At 43.2% G+C, this 24,446-nt stretch overlaps 1 protein-coding gene across 1 annotated transcript; it reads left to right on the plus strand.

Annotated features, from left to right (window-relative positions):
• Window positions 1-1,130: 1,130 nt before the first annotated feature.
• Window positions 1,131-24,446, plus strand: NT5DC3 (5'-nucleotidase domain containing 3; the record flags this gene model as incomplete). Its single annotated transcript, XM_081998532.1, has 14 exons — window positions 1,131-1,335; window positions 4,607-4,791; window positions 8,386-8,460; window positions 8,975-9,030; window positions 15,684-15,774; window positions 16,833-16,970; window positions 18,460-18,520; window positions 18,754-18,856; window positions 18,993-19,094; window positions 20,102-20,183; window positions 20,532-20,618; window positions 21,814-21,954; window positions 22,326-22,390; window positions 23,505-24,446. 14 exons carry the CDS (start codon window positions 1,131-1,133, stop codon window positions 23,764-23,766), a joined length of 1,653 nt encoding a protein of 550 aa, XP_081854658.1. The 3' UTR covers window positions 23,767-24,446.

The following is a 24,446-nucleotide window of genomic DNA, read 5'->3' on the forward strand; positions in this document are numbered from 1 at the left end:
GGGAAGAATAGAGCATGCAGCTACCTGCTGATAGACACTTTGAAATTCCAGGTGGATTGTTTTTCTTTCAGTTTGTTGTGGTTTTGCCTGTAAAAATGAAGTGAATGTCATTCTTTGTAAAAAAGAGAATGCTCAGAGTAGTATTTAGTCTAAAATCCTTCAGACTTGTATAGGATTGCTGCTTTAGAGATGCATGAGGAGGAACGGCTGAGTAACTTCCAGGTACAAGTGACAGTGGGTTATGTGGATCTCCTTGGCGTAAGAAGAAGCTATGTTTGATGTTTACACTATTGGAAAAAGAATACGTTCCCTTTGCTGATGTGCTCCTGAGCACATCAGGAATTCTGCATGTAGAGCTTGTAACTTTGCTGCTGTGGAATTGGTCTGGTCTTTGTTCTTCACCATGCATTGTCTAATGATTTTTACAAGTATGAATAAGTAGGGTTCAAGTTCTCAGACTGCCACGGTCTACTGCTGTCAGCAGCAATTGTTTCACAAGGAGATGGGGGCCTCAAAACAGCTCTAGGACTTCTGTGGATGTCATGGTATTCTTTGTATCAAACATTTTCTGTCCAGCTTATGTTTTGAGCTTATTTTGGTCTTGGATGGAAGGAGGGGTATATGGCACTTCTCAAGTGCACGCTGGCTGGAAAAGTAAATAGTTGCTGTTTATGCGGTTGTGGAAGGATCCCAGGCAGCTCCCCGCACAGCCAGAGACCAGAGCAGCCGCAGCAGAGGCGTGAAGTCGGGGTACGTTCCCCACGCAGCTCCGCTTGACCTTGAACTGATAAACCTTCAGCAGCTGCCGATAGACCGCTGCCGGCGGTTTCCGATGGGGCGGGGGAGGCTTGCTCTCCCGCGCCGGGGTGGCAGGACAGGGGCCCCGGGCACCCCGGCTTAGCCCCGGCCCCGGGGCATGCCTGCTGAGGTCAGCTGGTTAGAGAGCCGCTTCCCGGTGAAGCCAGACACCGGCCTCCCTGCGCCCCCCGCAGTGTCGCGGCGGGGCTGGGGAGCGCGGCGGGACGGCGCTACCTGCCGGACCGGGCCCCGCCTCCCGCCTCGCGCGGCCCTGGGGCGGGGCCCGAGGAAGTGACTTCAGCCGGCGGCGGCGCGGCGCGCCGGGCCCGGGCATGGCAGCGGTGGCGGCGGTGCGGTCCCTGCTGGCGGCGGGGCGGGCGCGGGCGGGCGGGCGGCGGTGCCGCCGGGCCCTGCCCGCCGCGGGGGCTGCTTCCTACTGCACCGTGGCCCCGCAGCAGCGGCAGCAGCGGCAGCCGCCGCCCGACATGAAGAGCTACCTGTGGTCGCGCTACAAGGAGGCCAAGAGAGTCACCAAGGGTGAGCGGCGGGGCCCACGGGCGGCAGCGACACGGCTCCCCCGCCGTGCCCGTCCTCCTCCGGCTGCTGCGGGCCGGTCTTAAAGCCAAGAGGCGCATGTTGGCGGCTGGGAGAGGAGGAACGGCGAACCGGGTGGGAGCTGTTGCAGCCGCGTGAAGGGGTCGGGGGGGCGAGGCGCGGCCCCACCCGGGGGTTTTCTCCTCGTGGGTCGTTCTGGACAGCAGCTGTGGGTCCGTCCCGCAGCGCCCGGCGAAGCCGCCGTCTGCCCCTGCAGTCACCGCGGCTCTGGTGTCCAGGCGCTCTCCCTTCTGGTGGCACCAGTGCTCTCCCAGCGCCAAACTGGGAGCGCAGGTCAGACCGTCACCTCGGTAGGTCCCGAGGGCCGGACACCCACTGGTGGGGGCGGCTGCCCCTTCCCCTGCTCTGAAGAGAGGGTGAGCCCTGCAGCCCCTCACCCGCCTGGGCCAGCGGGGCTGTGGCTTTTGGGAAGCGCCCTGGGGAAGCGTAGCTTGGGCCCGGTGAAGGGGCCGGCGTCGGAGCTGTGTGGAGACAAGCAAGTGTGAAAAGAAAATCAGGAATTGGTCATCCGTTCGAGGGGCTTTCTGCGATAGGCAGCTCTTCCAAGAAGTTAAAATGCTGCCAAGTTTTAGCTGACTTTTTTTCTTTTTGCCAACGTTTCTGTTAAAATACCGTGAACCGTTGAAGCCAGGGCAAAATGCGTGCGTGACTCTGGGAAGCCCTGTTCTTCAGCCCAGCCGGGCCAAAAGAGCCAAACGCTTGCTTGGAGCATGCTTGCTGCTGCCCTTGCTCCGGTGGGAAGAGTATTACTGAGGTGCTTGCGTATGTGATCTTTTTAGAGAGCTGAAAGAGGCAGCGTGTGTTCCACAACATCAAGTGGGAAAGCTTATCCTGCGGTGGCAGTGGGTAATGCTTTAGTCTTCTATGGTTTGCCCCTTTTTTTTTTTTTTTTTTTAAAAAGTATGGTCTTATCCTACGCTTTAGTCTTGAGTGTCAATGGGGGCTTGAGTGTGCTGGGTGCAGACGTAGCGTTTGCAAACATAAAATAGTGGCAGCATTTCACAAGTGAAATAAGCCGTGTTGGGGATCTCCGAAGAATACTATGGACTTTGGAGAGTGGAATAAGGGATAGGAAGATGAGAGTAAATCCCTTTTATTTTGAATTTTTTTTTTCTTTTCCTGTTTTTGGGATTAACTTTTTCTTATTCTAAACCACACCCAAATAATACTTCAGAGCTGATGTTAGAGAGTAGGGCAGTGTTAAGAGAAAGTGGGTGTGGGTTGGTGAAAGATGAGGCAAATGTTTCTAGAATAATTCAGAATATTTTATTACAGCTGAAGTCACCCCATGGCTTCAAGTATGTGATGTTTCACTTAGCTTTGTCATCTTAATGCTGTAACTGTCCTGATTTTTGACCCAAGGTTTATAGCATTTGGGATGCTGTCTGACAGCCAGGACGTTTAATAGCAACAAAGTGTTTATGCTATCTGTTCTCAGGCAGATGCTAGTCAAGCTTTTTTTAATCTGAAATATCTATATACAGATATATAAATATCTTTATTTTTAGAATAAATGGTGACTCACCAGGGTACACAATTGACATTTGAAAAAATACTTTAACTATAATACAGAAATGGGTGTTGTAACATGATTTTGGAAGTTCACTCACAACTATGGTTATGACTTAAGGTTAGTTGAGTGATTCATGGCCCTTTTTAGAGAATAAGAGTATTTGCCTTAACAGTAGCGTGTTAGATTGCATTTGATTATTTTGTTACCTCAACTGAGCATACATTTATCTCCTGTTTTACTAGAAGCAGTTTCTGGAGGTAGAAGGAGCTAATGTTTTCGTTGAGGCTTATTTTGTTAAATCCCCTGAAATGAAAGATAAAGCTTTTCATGTCAGCTTAAGCATGGGGAACTCCTGTGATCTTTTTTGGTGAAAGAGATGCTGGACTTGATTTGAAACTTGGAATTAAACTCGGTGAAATTGCTGTTCTGTCGCTCTCAAAAATTAAGAGACTGGGATATCTGCATCTGGTGAATTTGAATGGTTTCAGCTTACTTTCAAAATGGAGCACTATCTTTCTAACAGATCTGGAGTCCCCACACCTACCTGCCTTGTTGAGATGGCTTCCTCCCACGATGGAGCACATAGTGTGTCTGTCCTCAGAGCTGAAGGTGTTGAGATAAGCTTGACCAATTCCTTCTAGACTTGTATGTAGAAAGTAACCAAACACAGCACATTCCCTTTAAACTCACCCTTCCAAGCATGGATTTAAGATGAAATCTCCCCTTTTTTCCTGCTAGTAAGGAAGGCTGGATTATAAAGATAGTATATGGGAAGGAAAGGCAGGAAAACATGCTCATGCTTTATGCTTCCAGGAGGGTAGCATTTATCCTCCTCATGTTGCTCTTCAAAGTTTCCTAAACAAGAAATACAAACATCCTTAATACTGATGTTGGTCCTAAAGTTACTTAATATGTTATGGCTCTATGTAAGTGGTCTTAACTTCTCAATATACTTTTCAAACAAATATCAAGAGAAATATACCCTTAAAAATGGAAGTGACTTACACACACTAGCTACATGTGTTTAGAGAACAAGCAGAATATTTTTGGTTTCCTGATTTGCTAGAAGGTTAATAAGCATAGCAATGTGTATGTAACTGTTGTTTGGAAAGTATGGCAATCACTTAAAGTTTACTTATTTGAGTTGAAATTGAGTGATGTGGTAACCTTGAAATGTTGAAGCAAAAGAAATCACAGCAATCTCAAATTAAAACGACATCAATTCTGTTTCTGGGGCAGAAGCTGAATCAAATAATGGGAGAAGAAGACAAGATGATGATGATGATCATAGTAGTAACAATAATAGTAATAATAATTCCCTTCAACTCCAAAGTTCATTTTCAAAAGCAGGAATAAATGTGTTAATGGAGTTAGCAAAAAATTACGTGTATTGAGTCTGGGGTTCGCTGAGCAAGATGCTGAAATGCATCTTCTCTTCTACTCAAACTTTACAGAGAAAAGTATGCTTCAAATAAAAACTATGGGTCACCAAGACAAGTTAGGGACAGCATTTTCAATAGCATCATATTGTTAAGGATTAGCTGATTAGTGTGAATTAGTTTGATAGTTTCCATCCTCATTTATCTATATTTAGAAATTGTTAATGGATTTCTATGTATCCATTTAAAGAAAACTACAAGGCTGATGTAACTTTTTTTTTTTTCTCTCCCCGGTTCCCAGAGCTGGTTCCTTCAATTATGAGTAACATGCTGAATCCAGATGCTATTTTTTCAAACAATGAAATGAGCCTGTCAGACATTGAAATTTATGGTTTTGATTACGACTACACATTGGTCTTTTATTCCAAACATTTGCACACGCTGATCTTCAATGCTGCTCGAGATCTTCTTATTAATGAGCATCGGGTAAGTAAAATTAATGGAATAACAATAAACTTGGGAATAAAGAGTGTAACAAATAATTTCTAACTGAGGGGGTCATAACTTATCTTTTTGTGCCTCAGTCCTAGCTTGGCTCCCTTGTAACTGTTGTACAAAATGTGTTATAATATGAACCATGGAAGTCCAGGTTTTTTCTCAGCTGCAGTTTTGAGCAGAGCGCAGTCTGACAAACGTTTAGGAACAGAGTTTTATTTGGTTTATTGTTTAATTTGGTGGTGGTGGGGCGTTTTTTTGTTTTTTCCTGATCACCAGTTATTGGATAAGAATCGTCAGTTAATAGATAAGAAGCTTAAAAGTTACCGTTGCATGCATTGCTGTGAGTGCAGTGATTAATTTCCCTATGGAATGTTTTTAGCCTGACTTCTTACGAGGGCTTTGATCGCACTGTGTGCTTGCGAGGTGCTCTGTACGCGCCCGGCGTTTCAGCCGAGTTAGCTGAAGGGGCAGCGCCTGCTGTGACGCTAATCACAGGCTGGAGACAAGGGAGAACCAAGTGAGTGTTCAGCTGCGTCGTCCCCGACGAGGGAGCGCTGCCCTGTTGCCTCACCAAGCAGTGTGTTTGCATCGGGGACCAGTTGACATCCGAGCAGCTTGGAGCTGGTTATTGCGTGGTTTGGGGATGGGAGAAGTTACTGAGTGCCAGAAAGCTGGGGGGGAGGTGGGTGACTCGGGAAACTGAAGGCACTGTGGGGAAAAAGATAGAAGAAAACGTGAACTGAAAGAGGCAAGATTTATTGAACTGAAGGACTTGCAGGAAAATAAAAGACAAAAAGTCCAGAGAGTAACTTTATTAATAAAACTGCTTGTGTGTTGTATACAACCTAAATCTGAATGGGTGGTGTTAGTCTACTTTCCTATTTGAATCTAAAGGTTAGGAGCTATATATAAACATCTATAAATATCTCTGGAAGAGCAAACAAAACTCTGTGGGTGCTACAAGCATACACAATTCGATCCGCCCAAGATTTTGGCATGTCTTGGTAGCAATTTCTGTAGAATGTGTAAATACACTTTATTAAAGCTATCTGGTTCTTGCAAAAATCAACAGTACCATAGGAGTCAAGATTAATTCTTGTAGACACTATTTAAAATGGTGCTCTGTCTTTACTATTTGAATGAATTCAGACAGAAATAACTTTCCAGTTTGTCTTTATTTAAAATATCTTTGAGTTCTAGTAAGCAAAGCTGTAATTACTTTTTGAGACAACTTATTGAAATATATCCTCTCCTATTGGAATTTATTGGAGGACGACAGTTTTTATTCATGCTATTGTTTTATTAATAGCTGCTTGGACTGCTAATGTTTTTCTCGCCTTTAACATTAGAAAAAGCTTGTAGATAGTATTGCCCGTTATGACTGTCATAGTCAACCTAAAAGATGGCCAATTTTGGTCATGGCAGTGTAAAGTAATTCGTCAGAAATTGCAAAATACAGTGTAGGAAGCAAGGAATTTTGAAGTGTGTCCAAGAGAATAAACATCAATTTAATGTTAATCTTGGAGGTGGCAGCAGGTATTGAATGTAAACTCTCGCTCTTGGGTTTATTTCTTTCCTAATGTGCGGGCCTTGTACCACCTTATCTGAACTGCTGTTTCAGTCCAGATAGATCTATCCCTACCAAGAGCGGGGTAAGCAAACAGTGCAATTTTTATCGTTATTTTGTTTGGCTTGTAAGGAAGCTTTGATTTGTGTGCCAAGATAGGCTCAATCTGTTTCTCATATGTACTGCCATGCATGCAAAGACAGCCTTCTTGTAGAATAAATTAAAGAAGAAAAATTGAGCATGCAGAAATTTGAAAAAGTCAGAAATAAATTGCCTTGTTCATGCTTGACGTGGCTGCTTTGATGCATGTGCAGTACACTGTACGTTCTAATTAATCACATTCTATATCATACCCTGATGTTTTCCCTTGTCTCCTTTTCTGCTCCGTGTTCCTTGGCCAAACCTATACATCTTCCCAATGCATCTGTAGGCTTTTGAAGCTGTTCTTCATTCAGATCAGTAGCTTCCCCCATGTTTTCTGGAAATGGTGGTAGGGATAATAGTTCAGAAGTTAGGAGAAAGGACTTTAATTGTAGATGCCTGTGCTCAATATAAGCACAGTCTACAGCAGTTGCAGAGCAAGTCCTCTTCAGCATAGGTAAAATCTTTGTGGAGAAATTGCGATTTTTTTTTTTTTTTTTTGTAAGACTAGCTAAAGCCTCTGCTGAAGCTGTATAATTTACTTCTTTTTTTTTTCCACAAAGGCTTGTAAATTAGCCGTATAATGTATGGAGACTGCTGTAGAGAAGGTGGAAGATATGCCTGAGATGCATTTGTCAAGTTCTAAGACTGCTGTAGCCTGTGGGAGGGAAGTGAAGGATTGCCTTTCAGTTGGTTAACCGAAGAAATTATAGTTTTCTCAGGCCTTGTCAGAAATGACTGAAGCATTTTACCTTTTAAAAACAAATGAACAAAACCCTTAGCCCAAGGCACACGTGTAATGTTGTTTGGGTTTTTTTTTTCATGGCTAACCTATGCTTAAAGCAGGACAAACTTACAATCGACTGAAATTGGGCTCGTACTGAAAAATGTTAGAAAACGTCACCTATCTCTAATAGGTGGTGTGAGCTACCTGTGCTATCTATAAAGAACCTGAGAAGAGAGTGCGTGACACAGACATTCAATTCAAGCGCATCTCTAAGCGACGAGGTGTTACAAATGCTGTCCAGGGTAAACCTAGTTGGGTCACTGCAGTGACTTACCCTGGTGGCGTTTAATGCCCCACTTGCTTTCAGGGTCTGAGCTTTGTGAGGCACTGTACCGTGGGGAAAGTCCCTGTTAGGGGACCCTGGCTTCCCCAGGTGACATTAGCCATTATGAATTCTATTCTTCCGTCCTCCCCGTCTGTGTATCTTTACACACCTCTGGGGTCTACATTTCAAATGTGACAACCTAGGATCAGGAGTATGATCCTCACTGAGGGAGTCAAAACAGATAGCTGTGTTTTTATTTCTTGAAAATGCCAAAGAGGTGTTTTTGCTCCTGTTAATGTTGATGATGTGGTATTGCTTTTTCTTTCAATAGAAGTGAGCAGTGAAGTTCAGGTATCTCTGTAAATTAAGCCATGTTCTTGGGTTTCTAGCTAGCAGGTTGAGTTGGAAACTGTGTTTGTGTAGTCTGTTTCATGGGGAGACTTCACAATGCAAGGTAACTCAGCTATTAATTTTTAGGAAGTTAATGAAATTTAGTTTGTTTTCAAAGGTGCATATATTAAAACAATGTTTTGAACAAGAGGCTAATGTTCAAAGGTGATCACTACAGAGTACCTGGATGTCCAACTTTAAGTGCTGTACTTGACTTAGATTTAAAACATTGACCTTGGATTTTGGTCGGATGTTTGACTTGTCTTGCACCATACATATGTTCTTGCAAATCTCACCAATCTATCAAAAAGCCTCTTAATGACTAGTGAAAATGAGAAGCATAGAAAACATAGGCTTTTAAAATTGTGCAGAAACAATTTTTTGTTTGTTTGTGTTATGAATTTAAAATCAAATCATTGCTGTCTTTCTTAGTATCCTGCAGAAATAAGAAAATATGATTATGATCCAAATTTTGCAATCAGAGGACTTCATTATGATGTGCACCGGGTATGTATAAATAACTTTGTGATGAGTTATGTAGTGCTGAGAACTTAGCCAAAGAAAATAAATAGGGCTTTTAAGTCTTCCAACTTTTCACTCTGTGTTGATGTGTAAGGATTTTGTTTCGTCTTTTTCTCTTTCATAGCAAGCTTGATTTTTACTTTGTTTTCTACTTAAGAGCTATTTAAAAAATAAAAGTTTGAGTGTTCGTTCTCATAGTGGGTGGAGGAAGACAACTTAGAGTGCAACAGAATAAACCGAAGCAGGCATCTGCTAGTCGGAAAAGTTACTTCTTCGTGACTTGGCTCAGGTCACTGGACAATGTTTCCTTGGTGATTTGGAAAGCCCTAGGCAAGAGCCATTGATAAAAGTATTTTGGAAACTATGAAGGAAGTTGAAGTGAAGGTGCTTAGGCATTCTTGAGACAGAGAGGTTATAGATTAAATTGCTTTGATTTTTATAGTTTCATGTCAAATAGTTGACGTGATAAAAACTGATATTTTTTTTTTCCCCTCGCAAGGCATTATTAATGAAGATTGATGCTTTTCATTATATTCAACTGGGGACAGTTTACAGGTGGGTAAAATTATTTCCTATGTATAATAAAAATATATACTCTTTTTTTTTTTTTTTTTTTTGACTCTCTTAGTTGCATTTATTAGTGTATATCTTGGGCTCCTATCAGGAGCAGTGCCCTGAAAAGCACAGAGATGAACATTGCAGTCTTACTGGAAGGGGGTTTCTTTGCACCACTGTGTGCACACACAGCCACGCACACACCTTTACTGACTGATACAGTACAGCTGCCTCCCCAGTTCAGAGCTGGGGAAGTTGGCAAGCTGGCTGGTCACATAGTGCTGACTCACTTTGTTTCCGGCTGTTAAATTGTGCTGAAAGACATCTAAAAACACGCTGATGACTTCTCCGCTGTTGCTTTCTATGTAAATAGTTGTCACAGAGTGCCTGTTTGCATGACTTTGGTGTGGTTGTAGAGACACTTGAGAGGTCTTGCCGTGTTTGCACAGAGCTTTTAAGTTTGGACACATCGGCCACATCATACTCGCAGAACGAAGCGCAACTGCTTTGTGTGCGCACAGCCTGACACTTCTTGAGTTTACTGAATTGGTGTAGAATTGTCAGCCTCTGTGCTGTGCTTTGTTACACCATACAGACATGCTGTGTGTGATCTTTGACAGGAGGGTTTTTGGTGTGGCTCAGTTTGCTGTAATGAAGCAGTACGCGTTTGACTGACAGGAGCACCGCACTTGGTACCAGGTTTTGAATTAAACAGGAAGCCTCAGCACCTTTCTTAATGTCATTGGAGAAGAAGTTTTGTTTTGGAGCCAAAAGATAATGCAACCCTGAAGTGATTTGCTAGTGGGGATTGTATATGGTAGTATGAAATGATGATAATGTACTCATTACTACTTTTTGTTTGCCAGTCGGGCAGATAGGTAGATGATTCGGCCGAAGTCGTTGATCTGTTCTTTTATGACTTGGTCTCAGATGCCCTTTGGGAGAGGGGAGAGGAATGGAAGGAAAATGAAAGAGGAAACAAGATGCCATGGTCCAGCTTTAGGCTCATACTGTCAACATAGTAGCTATCTAAAGCTGCCAAAACAATGTGTTCTCTATGTACAATCAGAGTCTGACTGAAACGTTATACCATTTATTTGTGTGTTTTATACACGCTGATGTAGAATAATTGCTGTGTGTTTCAACTGACAAAACCTGTTCCTGTGGTTTTTGAAGGAATCGTTTATGCAGGGCTAGGAGGGAGCCAGAGAACTCGGTGTGAAGGTCGCTGATTGTAAGATTCATTTAAAAAGGCTGTCACTTTTTTTTACATTTTTCACTGTGAAAAATGCTAGTTTGCTGGATTAAAGGCTAGGGTAGGTGAAATAATCAAAGCTACATTTATCTGTAGAAGTATGTAGTAGAAATACTAAGATTGGTATGAATGGGAACGGGTGTGTGTGAGAGCAGCGGAAGAAATGCTGATAGAAGGGACAAAAGGATGGCATGTGTTGGTGGTGCCTGGATCAGCTGGCGATCAAGATATCGTCACATCTGCATGCTGTTTCTCCAAACACCCATGTGGGGATGGGGGGAGCAAAAAAGAGGCTTTGAGAGATGATGTCAGGAAGAACAGTGGTATGAATGGAACTGTATAGTGACCTAGATGAGAAGATGAATGGGTGGTGAGTCCATCAGCAGTGTTACCTTATGACTTTGGAGTTACCTTATGACCTTTGGAGGGGGGAGGGGATAAAACCGGGCTCACTAGAGTTGAACCTAGGGGTAGGTTCAACGTGCCAGAGTTGAAATCGATAGCCCAGCTCAGGTGCATCTACACCAATGCACGCAGCACGGGCACCAAACAGGAGGAGCTGGAAGCCGTTGTGCAGCGCGACAGCTATGACGTAGTTGCCATCACAGAAACATGGTGGGATGCTTCTCATGACTGGAGTGCTGCAATAGATGGCTATAAGTTCTTCCGAAGGGATAGGCAGGGAAGGAGAGGCGGTGGGGTGGCTCTGTATGTTAGGGAGTGTTTTGATTGCATAGAAATCAAAGATTGTGAGGACCAAGTAGAGTGCTTGTGGGTAAGGATGAGGGGGAAGGCCAATGAGGCAGATATCCTGCTGGGAGTCTGTTACAGGCCACCCAACCAGGATGAAGAGACGGATGAGACATTCTATAAGCGACTGGTGGAGCTCTCACATTCGCTGGCCCTTGTTCTTGTGGGGGACTTCAACCTACCAGACATCTGCTGGAAGTATAACACAGCAGAGAGGAAACAATCTGGGAGGTTCCTGGAGTGTGTGGAGGATAACTTCCTGACACAGCTGGTGAGTGAGCCCACCAGGGGAGATGCCTTGCTGGACCTGCTGTTTACAAACAGAGAAGGACTGGTGAGAGATGTGGTGGTCGGAGACCGTCTTGGGCTTAGCGACCACGACATGATAGAATTCTCAGTTGTGAGCGAAGTAAGGAGAGGGGTCAGCAAAACTGCTACCATGGACTTCCGGAGGGCAGACTTTGGCCTGTTCAGGTCACTGGTTGAGAGAGTCCCTTGGGAGACAGTCCTGAAGGACAAAGGGGTCCAGGAAGGCTGGACAGTCTTCAAGAAGGAAATCTTAAAGGCGCAGGAGCAGGCGGTCCCCATGTGCCGTAAGAAGAGCTGGCGGGGAAGGCGACCGGCCTGGCTGAACAGGGAGATTTTGCTGGGACTCAGGGAAAAGAGGAGAGTTTATCACCTCTGGAAGAAGGGGCAGGCAACTCACAAAGAGTACAAGGATCTCGTTAGGTCAAGCAGGGACAAAATTAGAAAGGCAAAAGCCCAGCTAGAGCTCAGTCTGGCCACAGTCGTAAAGGATAATAAAAAAATGTTTTTACAAATATATTAACAACAAAAAGAGAGGCAAGGAGAATCTCCATCCCCTACTGGATATGGCGGGGAACATTGTCTCCAAAAAAAGAGAGGCAAGGAGAATCTCCATCCCCTACTGGATATGGCGGGGAACATTGTCTCCAAGGACGAGGACAAGGCTGAGGTACTTAATGCCTTCTTTGCCTCAGTCTTTAATAGCCAGTCCAGGTACCCACAGGGTATTCAGCCCCCTGAGCTGGAAGATGGGGATGGAGAGCACAATAACCCGCCCATAATCCAGGAGGAAGCAGTTAAGGACATGTTAAGCCACCTGGACACCCACAAGTCTATGGGGCCTGATGGGATCCACCCGAGAGTACTGAGAGAGCTGGTGGAGGAGCTTGCCAAGCCACTCTCCATCATTTATCAGCAGTCCTGGTTAACAGGGGAGGTCCCAGAAGACTGGAGGCTTGCCGATGTGACGCCCGTCTACAAGAAAGGCTGGAAGGAGGATCCTGGGAACTACAGGCCTGTCAGCCTGACCTCTGTACCGGGGAAGATTATGGAGCGGTTGGTCTTGAGAGTGCTCACAGGGCATCTGCAGGACAACCAAAGGCTCAGGCCCAGCCAGCATGGGTTCATGAAAGGCAGGTCCTGCTTGACCAACCTGATCTCCTTCTATGACCAGGTGACCCGCCTAGTGGATGAGGGAAAGTGGACGTTGCCTACCTGGACTTTAGTAAAGCCTTTGACAGCGTCTTCCACAGCATTCTCCTGCAGAAACTGGTGGCTCGTGGCTTAGACGGGTTTACTCTTCACTGGGTGAGGAACTGGCTGGATGGCCAAGCCCAGAGAGTTGTGGTGAATGGAGTTAAATCTGGCTGGCGGCCGGTCACAAGCGGTGTTCCCCAGGGCTCGGTTCTGGGGCCAGTCTTGTTCAATATCTTTATCGATGATCTGGATGAGGGGATCGAGTGCTCCCTCAGTAAGTTTGCAGATGACACCAAGTTGGGTGGGAGTGTTGATCTGCTGGAGGGTAGGAGGGCTCTGCAGAGGGATCTGGACAGGCTGGATCGATGGGCAGAGGCCAGCTGTATGAGGTTTAATAAGGCCAAGTGCAGGGTCCTGCACTTTGGCCACAACAACCCCATGCAATGCTACAGGCTTGGGGAGGAGTGGCTGGAGAGCAGCCCGGCGGAAAGGGACCTGGGGGTGCTGGTTGACAGCCGGCTGAACATGAGCCGGCAGTGTGCCCAGGTGGCCAAGGCGGCCAACAGTGTCCTGGCCTGTATCAGAAATAGTGTGGCCAGCAGGAGTAGGGAAGTGATTGTGCCCCTGTACTTGGCACTGGTGAGGCCGCACCTTGAATACTGTGTTCAGTTTTGGGCCCCTCACTACAAGAAGGATGTTGAGGTGCTGGAGCGTGTCCAGAGAAGGGCAACGAAGCTGGTGAGGGGTCTGGAGCACAAGTCTTATGAGGAGCGGCTGAGGGAACTGGGGTTGTTTAGTCTGGAGAAGAGGAGGCTGAGAGGAGACCTTATTGCTCTCTACAACTACCTGAAAGGGGGTTGTGGCGACGAGGGTGTTGGTCTCTTCTCCCAAGTAACTAGTGATAGGACAAGAGGAAATGGCCTCAAGTTGCGCCAGGGGAGGTTTAGATTGGATATTAGGAAAAATTTCTTCACTGAGAGGGTGGTCAGGCATTGGAACAGGCTGCCCAGGGAGGTGGTGGAGTCGCCATCCCTGGAAGTGTTCAAAAAACGTGTGGATGTGGCGCTTCAGGACATGGTTTAGGGGCCATGGTGGTTCTGGATTAATGGTTGGACTTGATGATCTTGAAGGTCCTTTCCAACCTAGTGATTCTGTGACTCAGAGCGGGACAGAATGAAGAGGCAGAAGGTCACAGCTGCTGTCAACTCCTAGTACAAAAGGCACATCCAAAGCCAGAACATGACGACTGGTGAAGAAAACACCAGAGAGGTGTTGAGATTTGTTGAAGAGCTGGTGTCCCTTGTTCTCTGTGTCACCCAGAGTAATTCTGGACAGACTGCTAGGCCACACATCTTGGTACTTGTGTGTGTGAGGGAGAGAGTGAAAGCCACCATTTCACTCAATACTTTCTCTTACTTTTGTTTAAAATAAGATTACCTTTCTCTTCTGTACCAATGCTGAGCTTTGCTGTCAGTTGCTGCATATCTGTAGCTCTTAGTTTTAACCTTCCGTGTGTTCTGTTCGTGTGTAGGTCAGTTATACCACTAGTTATATAGTTAGCAGGGCTTGCCCAAGCGTACGGCCTTATTTTCACAGAGAGGTGTAAGCGATTCTGATATCCCTCTAAGAATGCAGGTCTCCGAAGGCAGCAGTGGGAGCAGTGCTGTAGGTGAACTGTGATGCTTTTAGTGCCGTCTGTCGCTGCTCCTAGTGGAATAAAATAAACTTTGTCATTACACAGCTGGACTGTGAACTTCGTCAAGGTTTTCTGGTAAAACTAATCTATAGCTTTGCCTACACAGTCGTCTCTCCTTTGTGGATTTCATGTATGTCTGTTGTCCTCTCTTGATTTGTGCTTAAGTAGCTCCTCATCCACAAGCGCTTTCTTTAGAAGTATTCAAATACCACTCGGCATAGTTGTCTGCAGACTAGAAGATGAGTCAGTCCTCCTCAATTCTGATCGTATTACTTGGTGTTTGTTTAACATTTTGGTTGCGTTTCTTTGTGTTTACTCCTGTGGAGTGGGTGACGCTGAACTCTGTTATGTTACAAAAGCAAATTATTATCTGCCCTGTTTGTGCACAATACTGACTTGAATGCTGGAGCAGAGAACTATGTACAAGTCGATGTAGCATTGAGAAGTGCGGTAAAGGAGCTAGTTAACGTGGGACTCTGCTACCACAGCAGCCCTGAGGAAGTTCATGTATCGTGCCCTTCCACTGCAGAGCTGGTGTGGATGCTAAACCCTGAAAGTACTAGGCTTATTAATTAATTAATTTATTTTTTAATGCCCCACAACACTTCTGGGTAAGACCAAGAAAGGGAATAACTGAATATATACAATATAACTTGAAATAACTGACTGCGTTACAAGGCTGCAAAACACCGTAGACAGGCTTGGAAAAAAGGGACCAGATAATCTGGTTTTCATTTGTGTTCTTTAATTTAAGCAAAGCCTCAACACTTCTGTGTCTTCTGGTGAGGATGTTTGCATGCCTGCAGTGTTTTAGATGCTTTAGTGCAAGATGCTTAATACTGTAAATATTCAAAACCAAACCAAAACAAAAAAGAAACTATGGAGAGAGATGGTGTCTACTTCTTCCTCGTTTGTCGTTGTACTTTAATATTTTAATTACCTGCCAACAATCCTTCAAGTAATCTTAAATTTGGGGAAACTGAACTGTTGAAACAGTTTAAAATAAATTCTTACTTAGTTAAAGGTTGTGCATGTGTTTCTTTGCCTTGAATCTTCAAGGTCATGCTGCAGAATAATCTGGTTTAAACACTATCGCATCATCAGTGCTGTATGAAACAAAGGCAGAGTGAGGAATTACTTTGTGTTAAGAAACTGGTACTTCTTACAAACCCTTCAGGCATAGTTTCAATGGAGACTAATTAGCTCTTTTCCCGTAAGAAAGTAAAAAGGACTTAAAATTGGAATGTGTTCCATGTGCGTCAGCCTGTTAAAAAGTTACTTGTTCTGTAAGGAAAGACGCTGTTTTAACTTACAGACTAAAGTGTTCCTATGACATTATTAGTATTTTAATAAGCTCCAGGTCCAAGTGTCAATCTGTCAGACTTCTGTTCGGTAATTACTTGAAAATTTTAATCTGCCTTTTGAACTAAAGCTAATGTTGTTTTCCAGAGGCCTCAGTGTTGTCCCAGATGAAGAAGTCATTGCAATGTATGATGGTTCCCATGTCCCTCTAGAACAAATGAGTGACTTTTATGGAAAGGTAAAACCACAAACTGCTCTTTAAAAATATTTTTTTTCTTTTTGGTAGGAGGTAGTGGTGTTTGCATTTTGTTCTTGTTCTTACCAACAGTTGTGCTTTCTCAATATGTGATTGACTTAGAGTGCTAGATGTGACTTGCCCTCGAAAGTGACAAATATCTTTTCTTCCTCCCACTTACTCCCACTTCTTTCACTGTTCCCTTGCCCAGTCATACAGACAGAGAAGGGGAACATAGAAAAATCAAGTGACTTGCTCAGTGTTGCACAGCAAATCTGATAAAGGCTGGGAAATGAACCATATCTGGTGCCTTACCCCAGCTATGTACTTCTTCCCGGTGGTCTAATGGCTTAGCTGATGTAGCAGCAAGTAAACGTATGGAGGTGCCTTTTGCATACAAGCTGGCAGGGTGACGGTAAGAGGATTTGACAAAAGATGAATGATAAAAGATAAAGCATTTAAGTTTAGGATTTGCCTTTGTTGGGAAAGTTGATCTTTCTGGTAGGTTCCTCCATCTTTCCCAAATGAAGAACGGTGCTGTCTTTTTAGTAAAAAACAAGTTTATTTTACCCCTTTTACTTATGGATGTTAATTCCATGTTGACATGAAATGCCCTTCTTTGTGCTGTGGAGACTTTTGTTGTTCTCGCACTTGTTCTTATTTTAAAGGAGCTCAACTTAGAATTCCCAAATCTGGTCTCTGCAGCAGTTCTGGTTATCACCCTGGCACTCCCTGTGGGATGCCTTGGTCTCTGCAGGTCTATGCCTTCTTTGATCTTGGAAAGGACAGTGACAGGACAAGAGGCTGTGGGCACAAACTGAAACAGAGAAGGTTTCCTCTGAACATCAGGAAACACTTCCTTTACTGTGAGGATGACTGAGCACTGGAACAGGTTGCTGCCGGGGGAAGTTCCGGCGTCTCCATCCTTGGAGGTATTCAGAAGCCATGGCAAAAGCTGAATACCTGCAACTAAGCTGAAGTTTTTATACTGAATGAATGAAAATGTTCTTATCTGAGAAATGCCTGACCTTTTTTCTTCTTTTTCCTTCCCACCCCTGTAGAGCTCACAAGGAAATACAATGAAGCAATTCATGGATATATTTTCCTTGCCAGAAATGACACTTCTTTCCTGTGTGAATGAATATTTTCTGAAAAACAACATCGACTATGAGCCTGTTCATCTGTACAAAGATGTCAAGGTACTAGCTTTGAAGATTTAGGTAAACCACTACATTTGTGCATCTCTGTGAGTGCCTCAGGAAGCTACAATCTGTTGTGTCAGCTCCAGTGAAGTACCTCAACTTTAGGTTTTGCACAGAGTAATTATTGCTATACAACCGTAAAAACATAAGTAAAATGAAGGTAGACCTTGAAAAATAAACACAGAATAATTTGAAATTTTGTTTTAAATTTGACATTCTATGTCTGTTGCTTTCTGTGGGTTTGAGGGATGGATCGGGGGAAAGTGAAGAAGCTCTTGTACATTGATAAAGCTTCTTTGGGTTGTTTTTAAAGCTATACTTTTCTCACTAGCAGGAACTGTAAGAGGCTATAGGGGATTCCAATTTGGAACTTTCAGTTTTACTGCCTCTGTGTCTTTGCTGGTATATGATCATTTGCTGTCTCTTGCTTTTGGCATATCTATTTTGCCTGTTTTCCTCTCTTCTGTCTCCAAAAAAATCTAGTAATAATGGCTAGAGTAATTTGACCTTCTTGATTCCTCAGGATATATCCTGCAGAAGAGGCAGTTTTATGTCATGGTTATTTAAGAACAGAAGAGGCCGTGCTCAAGTTGATGGTAGTTGTCTGCACAAGTTCTCTATCCAAAACCTTTTCCTGGCCCCTTGTTGATGTGTATTAAACTTCTGTAGTTGTTGAGCGTATCCGATGCACCTGAATGTTGAATTTCTCACTTTCCCAAGTAGATCAGATAGGCTTTAAGAAACTTTTGACCTCAAGAGTAATTTTCCCTTCTGCCTCTGGTTACTTAGAGCCAGAAGGCTAGTTCTTGTCGTTTCGTTTGCTGAAGTGTTTGTAGAAACTTTTTTACGGCTCAGCATTACCAACATTTTGGAAGTCTTACAGTGGCATTTTTTGAGGATTTTTAGGACATACCCCAGGTAAGTACCAAAATGGCAGTAGCACTGTCCTAAACAAAGCGGTCTGGTGCAGAGCTGACTCAGGAGAGCGGCTGAATGCCCTCAGAGCTCCTTACGGGTACTTTGCTTAAGCATTCAGCTTCTTTCATCTGCTGTAAATTTCTTTTTTAAATAACCAGGGGATTTGGGACTGATCATAGTCTAAAATCTATCTGACTTAAAGGTTCCCCCCCGCAAGAGGAAAGGAATGTGTTCTGCTCCAAAGGTCATTAGAAATCTGTGATTACTCTGCTTCTGCGGAGGCCTTTCACCCCACTTCACCCCTCTGAGCACCCTTTCACAGTTGTTACATAAAAGAGCCCGTGTGCTACGTAGTGTTGTACTTCCCAAAAGTATGAAGTTAGTTTCCTGTAGGATAGGTTTACTCTTTGTCTAACGTAATGAACATCACGTGGCGTTTCTGTGAAGTTGAAAGTGTAATTCATAGAAAGGGATTGTTTTAAAAACAAATTACTACTGCTATGCAGTGAGCAGGGTTTTTGTAGCTTAAAAGATTTTTCAGTTTAGTGCTCTCTTGCTTTCCTGACAGGATTCAATCAGGGATGTCCACATCAAAGGAATAATGTACAGAGCAATTGAAGCAGATATTGGTAAGTACTAATGAGATCATCTGTCAAAGCTTTTTTCACTGATGGTATAGTGATCTTTCTGGATTCCTTATTTAAGATTACAAAGTCGAAAATTTAAAGCTTGAAAGAGTTATTTCCACTTGTCTGAGGTGCCTTTAAGTATAACGTCGTGTTCTGAACGTTTGGTTGAATGCAGAGAAAATTCTTGTGAAAAGCTTTTTCAGTTAATACTGTGTTTTCCCCAATCCTCACAGAGAAATACATCTGCTACGCCGAACAAACTCGTGCAGTGCTAGCAAAGCTGGCTGATCATGGCAAGAAGATGTTTCTCATCACAAACAGTCCCAGCAGCTTTGTGTAAGTGAACAGTTGTTTACTGTTCAACTATACATTTTCAAAGGGTGGGGAGGATGGGGTTCTCAAATTCATTATATTGCACAAATAACTGCACTTCTGTTACGCTTCACTGTTAATATCCCGCTGTCCTTTTTAGGGACAAAGGCATGAAGTTCATAGTCGGCAAGGACTGGAGGGACCTCTTTGATGTGGTTATTGTACAGGCTGATAAGCCGAACTTTTTCAATGATAAGCGAAGGTGGGTATTTAATCAGTAAAGAATGATTCAAGCAGCTTATTCCATACAAGGCCATAGAGCGTGTTATGAAATATTTTAATTTGGATGCAATGTAAGATGGAATTGTATTTGATGAAATCCTGTTTAAGGTCGTTACAGAATGCAGCAACGGCCAACTCTGAAGTCCAAATATTTACCATTTCTTACCTAAGAAGGTTCCAGTAGTTTCAGGGCTACTGGACTGAGTTAGGGTCACAGAAGCTGTTTTTAACATCTTAGTTGTAAGTTGGTGAAGTGTGTTCCTTTCTTAATAAACCTGAGAAATTTTGGTGCTTTTCAGAATTAGTCCCTGATTTGGAAACGTCTTTCATTGCTTCTGGGTTTTTTTCAGTCACGTGATATCTAAAGGGCAGACTGGCTGACAGACTGGAGTATTTGGACTAGTTGTTCAATTAAATAAACACATCTGTAATGCATACGCGCTACTTTTACACTTGAAAAAGACCTATGCCCTTATGTGTACTTATGATTTGAAAGTGAGATAGAGGGAGGTGGGATTTTTTTTTTTTCCCTTTTTTTCATTTAGTTTTAAAAAGAATTTTGCTGTACGTTTTGTCCACAGTCCCGTGCCTCCTTTTTCTTCAGTTGCTCAGTTATACAAAATGAGGTATTGGGCAAGATTTTTACTCGTCTTCACTTCTTTTGTGTTCTCTTCTCTCCTCCTTAATGGCAGACAATTCACACTGTTTCTTCCCCTCTGTCTGGGATCCCTGCCTTAGTTCTCAACAGTTATTCTCAATGCCCATTATAAACATTGTGGGTATACTGGAATGATCCGTTGCATTTCACTGGCTAAAGCTGAAGCTTTGGAGCTTTGCTTTTTCTGTCTATTACAGAATGTTCAGATGCTAGAGAGTGTGTTTTTCTTTTGAAAGACAAATATTTTTAATCTTTAAAATTGTAATCTCCTCCTAAAAAGTGACATAATTTCTACAGCAATGTAACAATTGTATATAATTCAATTCTAGACCATTTCGGAAGGTGAATGAAAGGGGAGTGTTGCTTTGGGACAAAATTCACAAGCTGCAGAAAGGTCAGATTTACAAACAGGTATGCTTTCAATAAACTCCTTCAGTTCAAAATTAATATCTGTTTCCTAGAATCCGAGGCTTCTTTAGACATCATAAGGGCTTCTAAAAGGTAGATATGTTTTTTTAAGAGTTGTTTTAATGATGGTGGTACAAATTCATTGTTGGTATTGTATGACTGCAGTTTACTTGTCTCTTGAAGTGATAGTATTACTGAAATTGCCTGTAAAATTTGAGATTCATAATACATAAACTGAGGACAAGATTCTTGATACGAACATGTTTTTAGGGGTGTACTAAATTCCTTTTTTCATGCCTGTGAAGGCGCAAGTTTCATGCCTCTACGATGTATGTGTCATTGTTTCTGCAGGGTAACTTGTACGAATTTCTGAAGCTTACTGGCTGGAGGGGCTCTAAGGTTCTCTACTTTGGTGATCACATTTACAGTGACTTGGCAGTAAGTAGTTTACTTTCACTAAACAGGGTAAAAGATGACGCTTTTCGTTAATTTTCTTCTCTTCCTCCCCAATTATTCAACATAACACGCTTGCATTTGAGATTTCTAAATACAAGAAAATTTGAGTTGGTAGTTAAGCCATATTGCTTTTCTTGCAGTGAAGAAAATTGGTGCCGTAAAAGGCCGACCATGTTTTCCACCTGACTTGTAGCATTTAACTTGTTTACCAGCTGCGCTCAGGAGTGTGTGAGTTTGTATTCCTGATCCAGATACTGATTGTGTCAGATGTAATGGAGAGTAAGCAGAGATCCACATGTACAGGATGTGGCTGATCTGGATGACATTTACTACCAAGTGTAATAAGAGCTGAATGAACTTCAGTTTTGAATGCAGGAGGCAATCTTCCTGTCACTAATGGTAAACTTCCTTTCCTCCTGAGAACTTGCTCTCGTCTGTAGGCCCACTGTCCAGGTGTTTTCTTACTACCTTACAAAGAAATGTACTGTTGGCTGTTACTTTAAGTCACTACCACTTAAGTCTCTTTTGTAATTGATTGCGTACGAATGCCTGGATATGACTTTCTGCTGCCAAGCTGTGGTAGCATGTTTCAGCAGCAGCAGATGTTAACATTTTTGCCCCAATCTGCTTTGAAGAAGAAGAAGAGTAAATTTTTGTGCTTCAGAAGGCTGAGGGCCGAAGGAAGGACGGGGCAGCTCAGTTCTTTGGCGCAATGGAGGAAAGAACACAGGTGGCAGCTGCCTCCTCCTGTGCTTGTCAGGAGGAGCTTGAGTAGCTGGGGCTCTGATAGGGCCCTTTTGTCAGCTGAATGTATGGGTAAATACCACAAACCCAACACGTGGTTTCCCCCAGATACTTCTGAAAGCAGCAGAGGACTCGTCCACAAGAGGAATTTCCTGCTCTTTGTTTTAAACCTAGTGAATTAGTGCTTATTTGCAAGTGCTTATGTGTTCTTTATCTCTCTCTTTAAAAATGTGGGTTTTGAAGCTTACCCTGAAACGAAATTCTATTGCCTGTTGGCACAGTTAAGTCCCACTGTTAAATATTTCTGCTTATACTTAAGAAGCAATTAAATTAGTGCCCCTTTGGGATAAACAATGGTCAAATTCTTCGGTTCTTTTAAGTAGTTCTTTCTAAGACTTAATACTTGTATTTTGTAATTCTTCTTGGTAAATAGGATTTGACCCTGAAGCATGGCTGGCGCACTGGTGCAATTATTCCAGAGTTACGATCAGAGATTAAAATCATGAACACAGAGAAATACATTCAAACCATGACCTGGCTGCAAACCTTGACAGGATTACTGGAACACATGCAGGTTTGTTCCGTGTGTGTGTAATTGTCTCTGTATAGCAGAAGGGATCCAGCCAAGTTTCTAAATTCTGGACATTGACGTTGCAAGTGCTTTGTCTCATTAAAGTTCACCAGTTTGACTGGAGAGAAAGAAATGCAATTATCTGTGTGGCTAGTTAATAAGAGTTTTACCAAAATCTTGTTCTTGTTCCCTTTCTCCACATGTCAGACTGGATTGGTTCCTGTTTTCAGTTGTTTAAAATGCCTGTGGGTAACTTCTGTATACCGGTCTCTGAAGCATTGCTCTTGTCCTGTTAGCTGATAAGGGTTTATTAATGGAAAGGCTCATTTATGAGGGCATCCTTAGTTACCTGTCATCCATACTTTACATTCCAGGTTCACCGTGATCCTGATTCACAAATGATTTTAGAAGAATGGAAGAAGGAAAGAAAGGAGATGAGGTAAGACGTCGGGAGACGAAGAATTTGCAATATGCTTCATGGTAGCCAAGTGTTCTATGTGATATCTTCCACAGGTTTCTTCAGAATTTCTATCCATCCCTGATTTATATTCCCTGGTAGTTACAGACCTTCTAAAATTATCCACATAAAGCAATATTTGACCTGTGCAGCTCTTCTCCCCTCTGACCCTTTGCACATATGAACCCCTTTTCCCCGTTCCCCTTCTTTGGAACAGATGTTAGTTTTCTGCATGAAGAGGTAACATCAGATCAAATACTTTTTCTTCTCATCTTAGTTCTTCTGTCCCTCTGTGTTCAGCTGTCACCATTGCTACTGATCACGCAGCTTAGCTTCTGCACGATTTAAAAATGTGTTCTGTATCAAGACTTAGGTCACTTCTTCAGGTTTTTTTAGATGGTTTCTTCAGATTACATACAACACATCTTAGAATATGCAGAAACTGTGCTCTGCACTAGACTGGATTTAGCAGTAGACTCATCACAGAGATAGATAACAGTGCTAAAACTCCTAAAAATCTACTATTATGAAGGAGCAATCCCTAAATGCGGGGTGTGTGAAGTGCATAGTTGGCAAGGCCAGCACCTGTACCACCAGCAGCCTTCCCCACAAGCGTGGAATTAAACAAAATGGGACTGATACTTGGCAATGACTAATAACAGAAGGTAATTCTAAGATGTGTTTAAGCTTTTTGTGTACATTAAGCCAAATCTTTGCATTTTTTTAGAAAGTTTTTTATCTTTGGGACAAGCGTTAAGATTTAGATGAAGGCAAAAGTCTTCTTTCACAATGTCTAGAAAGGACAGCTTGAGATGTCATGGTTCTGAAGTAAGAAGCAACTTGTCACTGGTTTTAGTGGGAGAAGTGTGAAGCTCTTCTGTTCACTACTGTGATTTCTAGATCTGGGCTACGTATGTGCAAGAGGTGCAAAAATTTATTATGTGGTGCATTTAAGTGGTTTGAAGTGCAATGGCAAGAGAATAATGCATAGAACAGATTATAGGAACTGCTTGCTTCAGGTTCTGGGTGCTAGCTGTAAAGAGATGTGTGTGGGTATGTTCACTTCATTCTCTTTTTTTTTTTTGGGGGGGGACAGGGAGATGAACAGGAATTTCTTCAACGCACAGTTTGGAAGCTTATTCAGAACTGATGAGAATCCAACTTATTTCCTAAGACGTCTCTCTAGATTTGCAGATATCTATATGGCATCACTGAGTTGTCTCTTGAACTATGAGCCTGATTACACGTTTTATCCAAGGAGGACTCCTTTGCAGCATGAACTTCCTGGCTGGTCGGACCAGCTGTGCACTGGTACATTCAGAATACCTTTCCTACAAGACACAGTTCAGATCAAATAAGTACTTGGCTGCTTCTCTCTAAAATGGGCAAATATATCCCTTTTTTTTTTTTTTTTTGAATGTACGTGTATTTTATTTAAGTCACTTAAAATCTGTTATCTTGATTTAGGTGTAATTCCTACTTGCTCTCATAAACATTGTACCCATTTTCTCCACTCCTGCTCGGAAATGTGAAAACTCCTCTTTACACATGGAAGAGATGATGGACTGCCAAAATAGTAGTGGGCTGGGAGGGAGATCAAACTTGAGGAGAAGGACTGTTGGTGTTCTGGGGTGATTGTTTTTGTTTGTTTGTTGATTGGAAACTTCGGTCTGCAGCCTTGTGGTTTACAAAGAAATACCTATACTCTCTGTTCGGGCGCTGATCAGAACTCCAGCTGGAGCCTGTAACGGTGGATCTTGGCACTGAAAAGCTTAAATCCAGTATTGGCAGTTCAGTGATAGACACTTCGTAGCCAGTTTACGGTGAGACTGAGAGGGATGATGTACACGTTTTAACCTCCTTGCTGCCATAGCCGGAGCCTTACCTGTAACTGCACCAAGAGCTGCGTAGCGCCGGCGTGGCTCCGCGCCGCGGCGACCACGACCACCGCGGGCTCAGGCTTTACCTCCTGTCTCTGCAGTTTCTGTTCTGGTAACGTCTGTGCTTGGCTGAAGGTGGACCCGAGCCTAAAACTGAA

Source organism: Phaethon aethereus, assembly GCF_964289735.1.
Source record: "Phaethon aethereus genome assembly, chromosome: 1".
Taxonomy (NCBI): Eukaryota; Metazoa; Chordata; class Aves; order Phaethontiformes; family Phaethontidae; genus Phaethon; species Phaethon aethereus.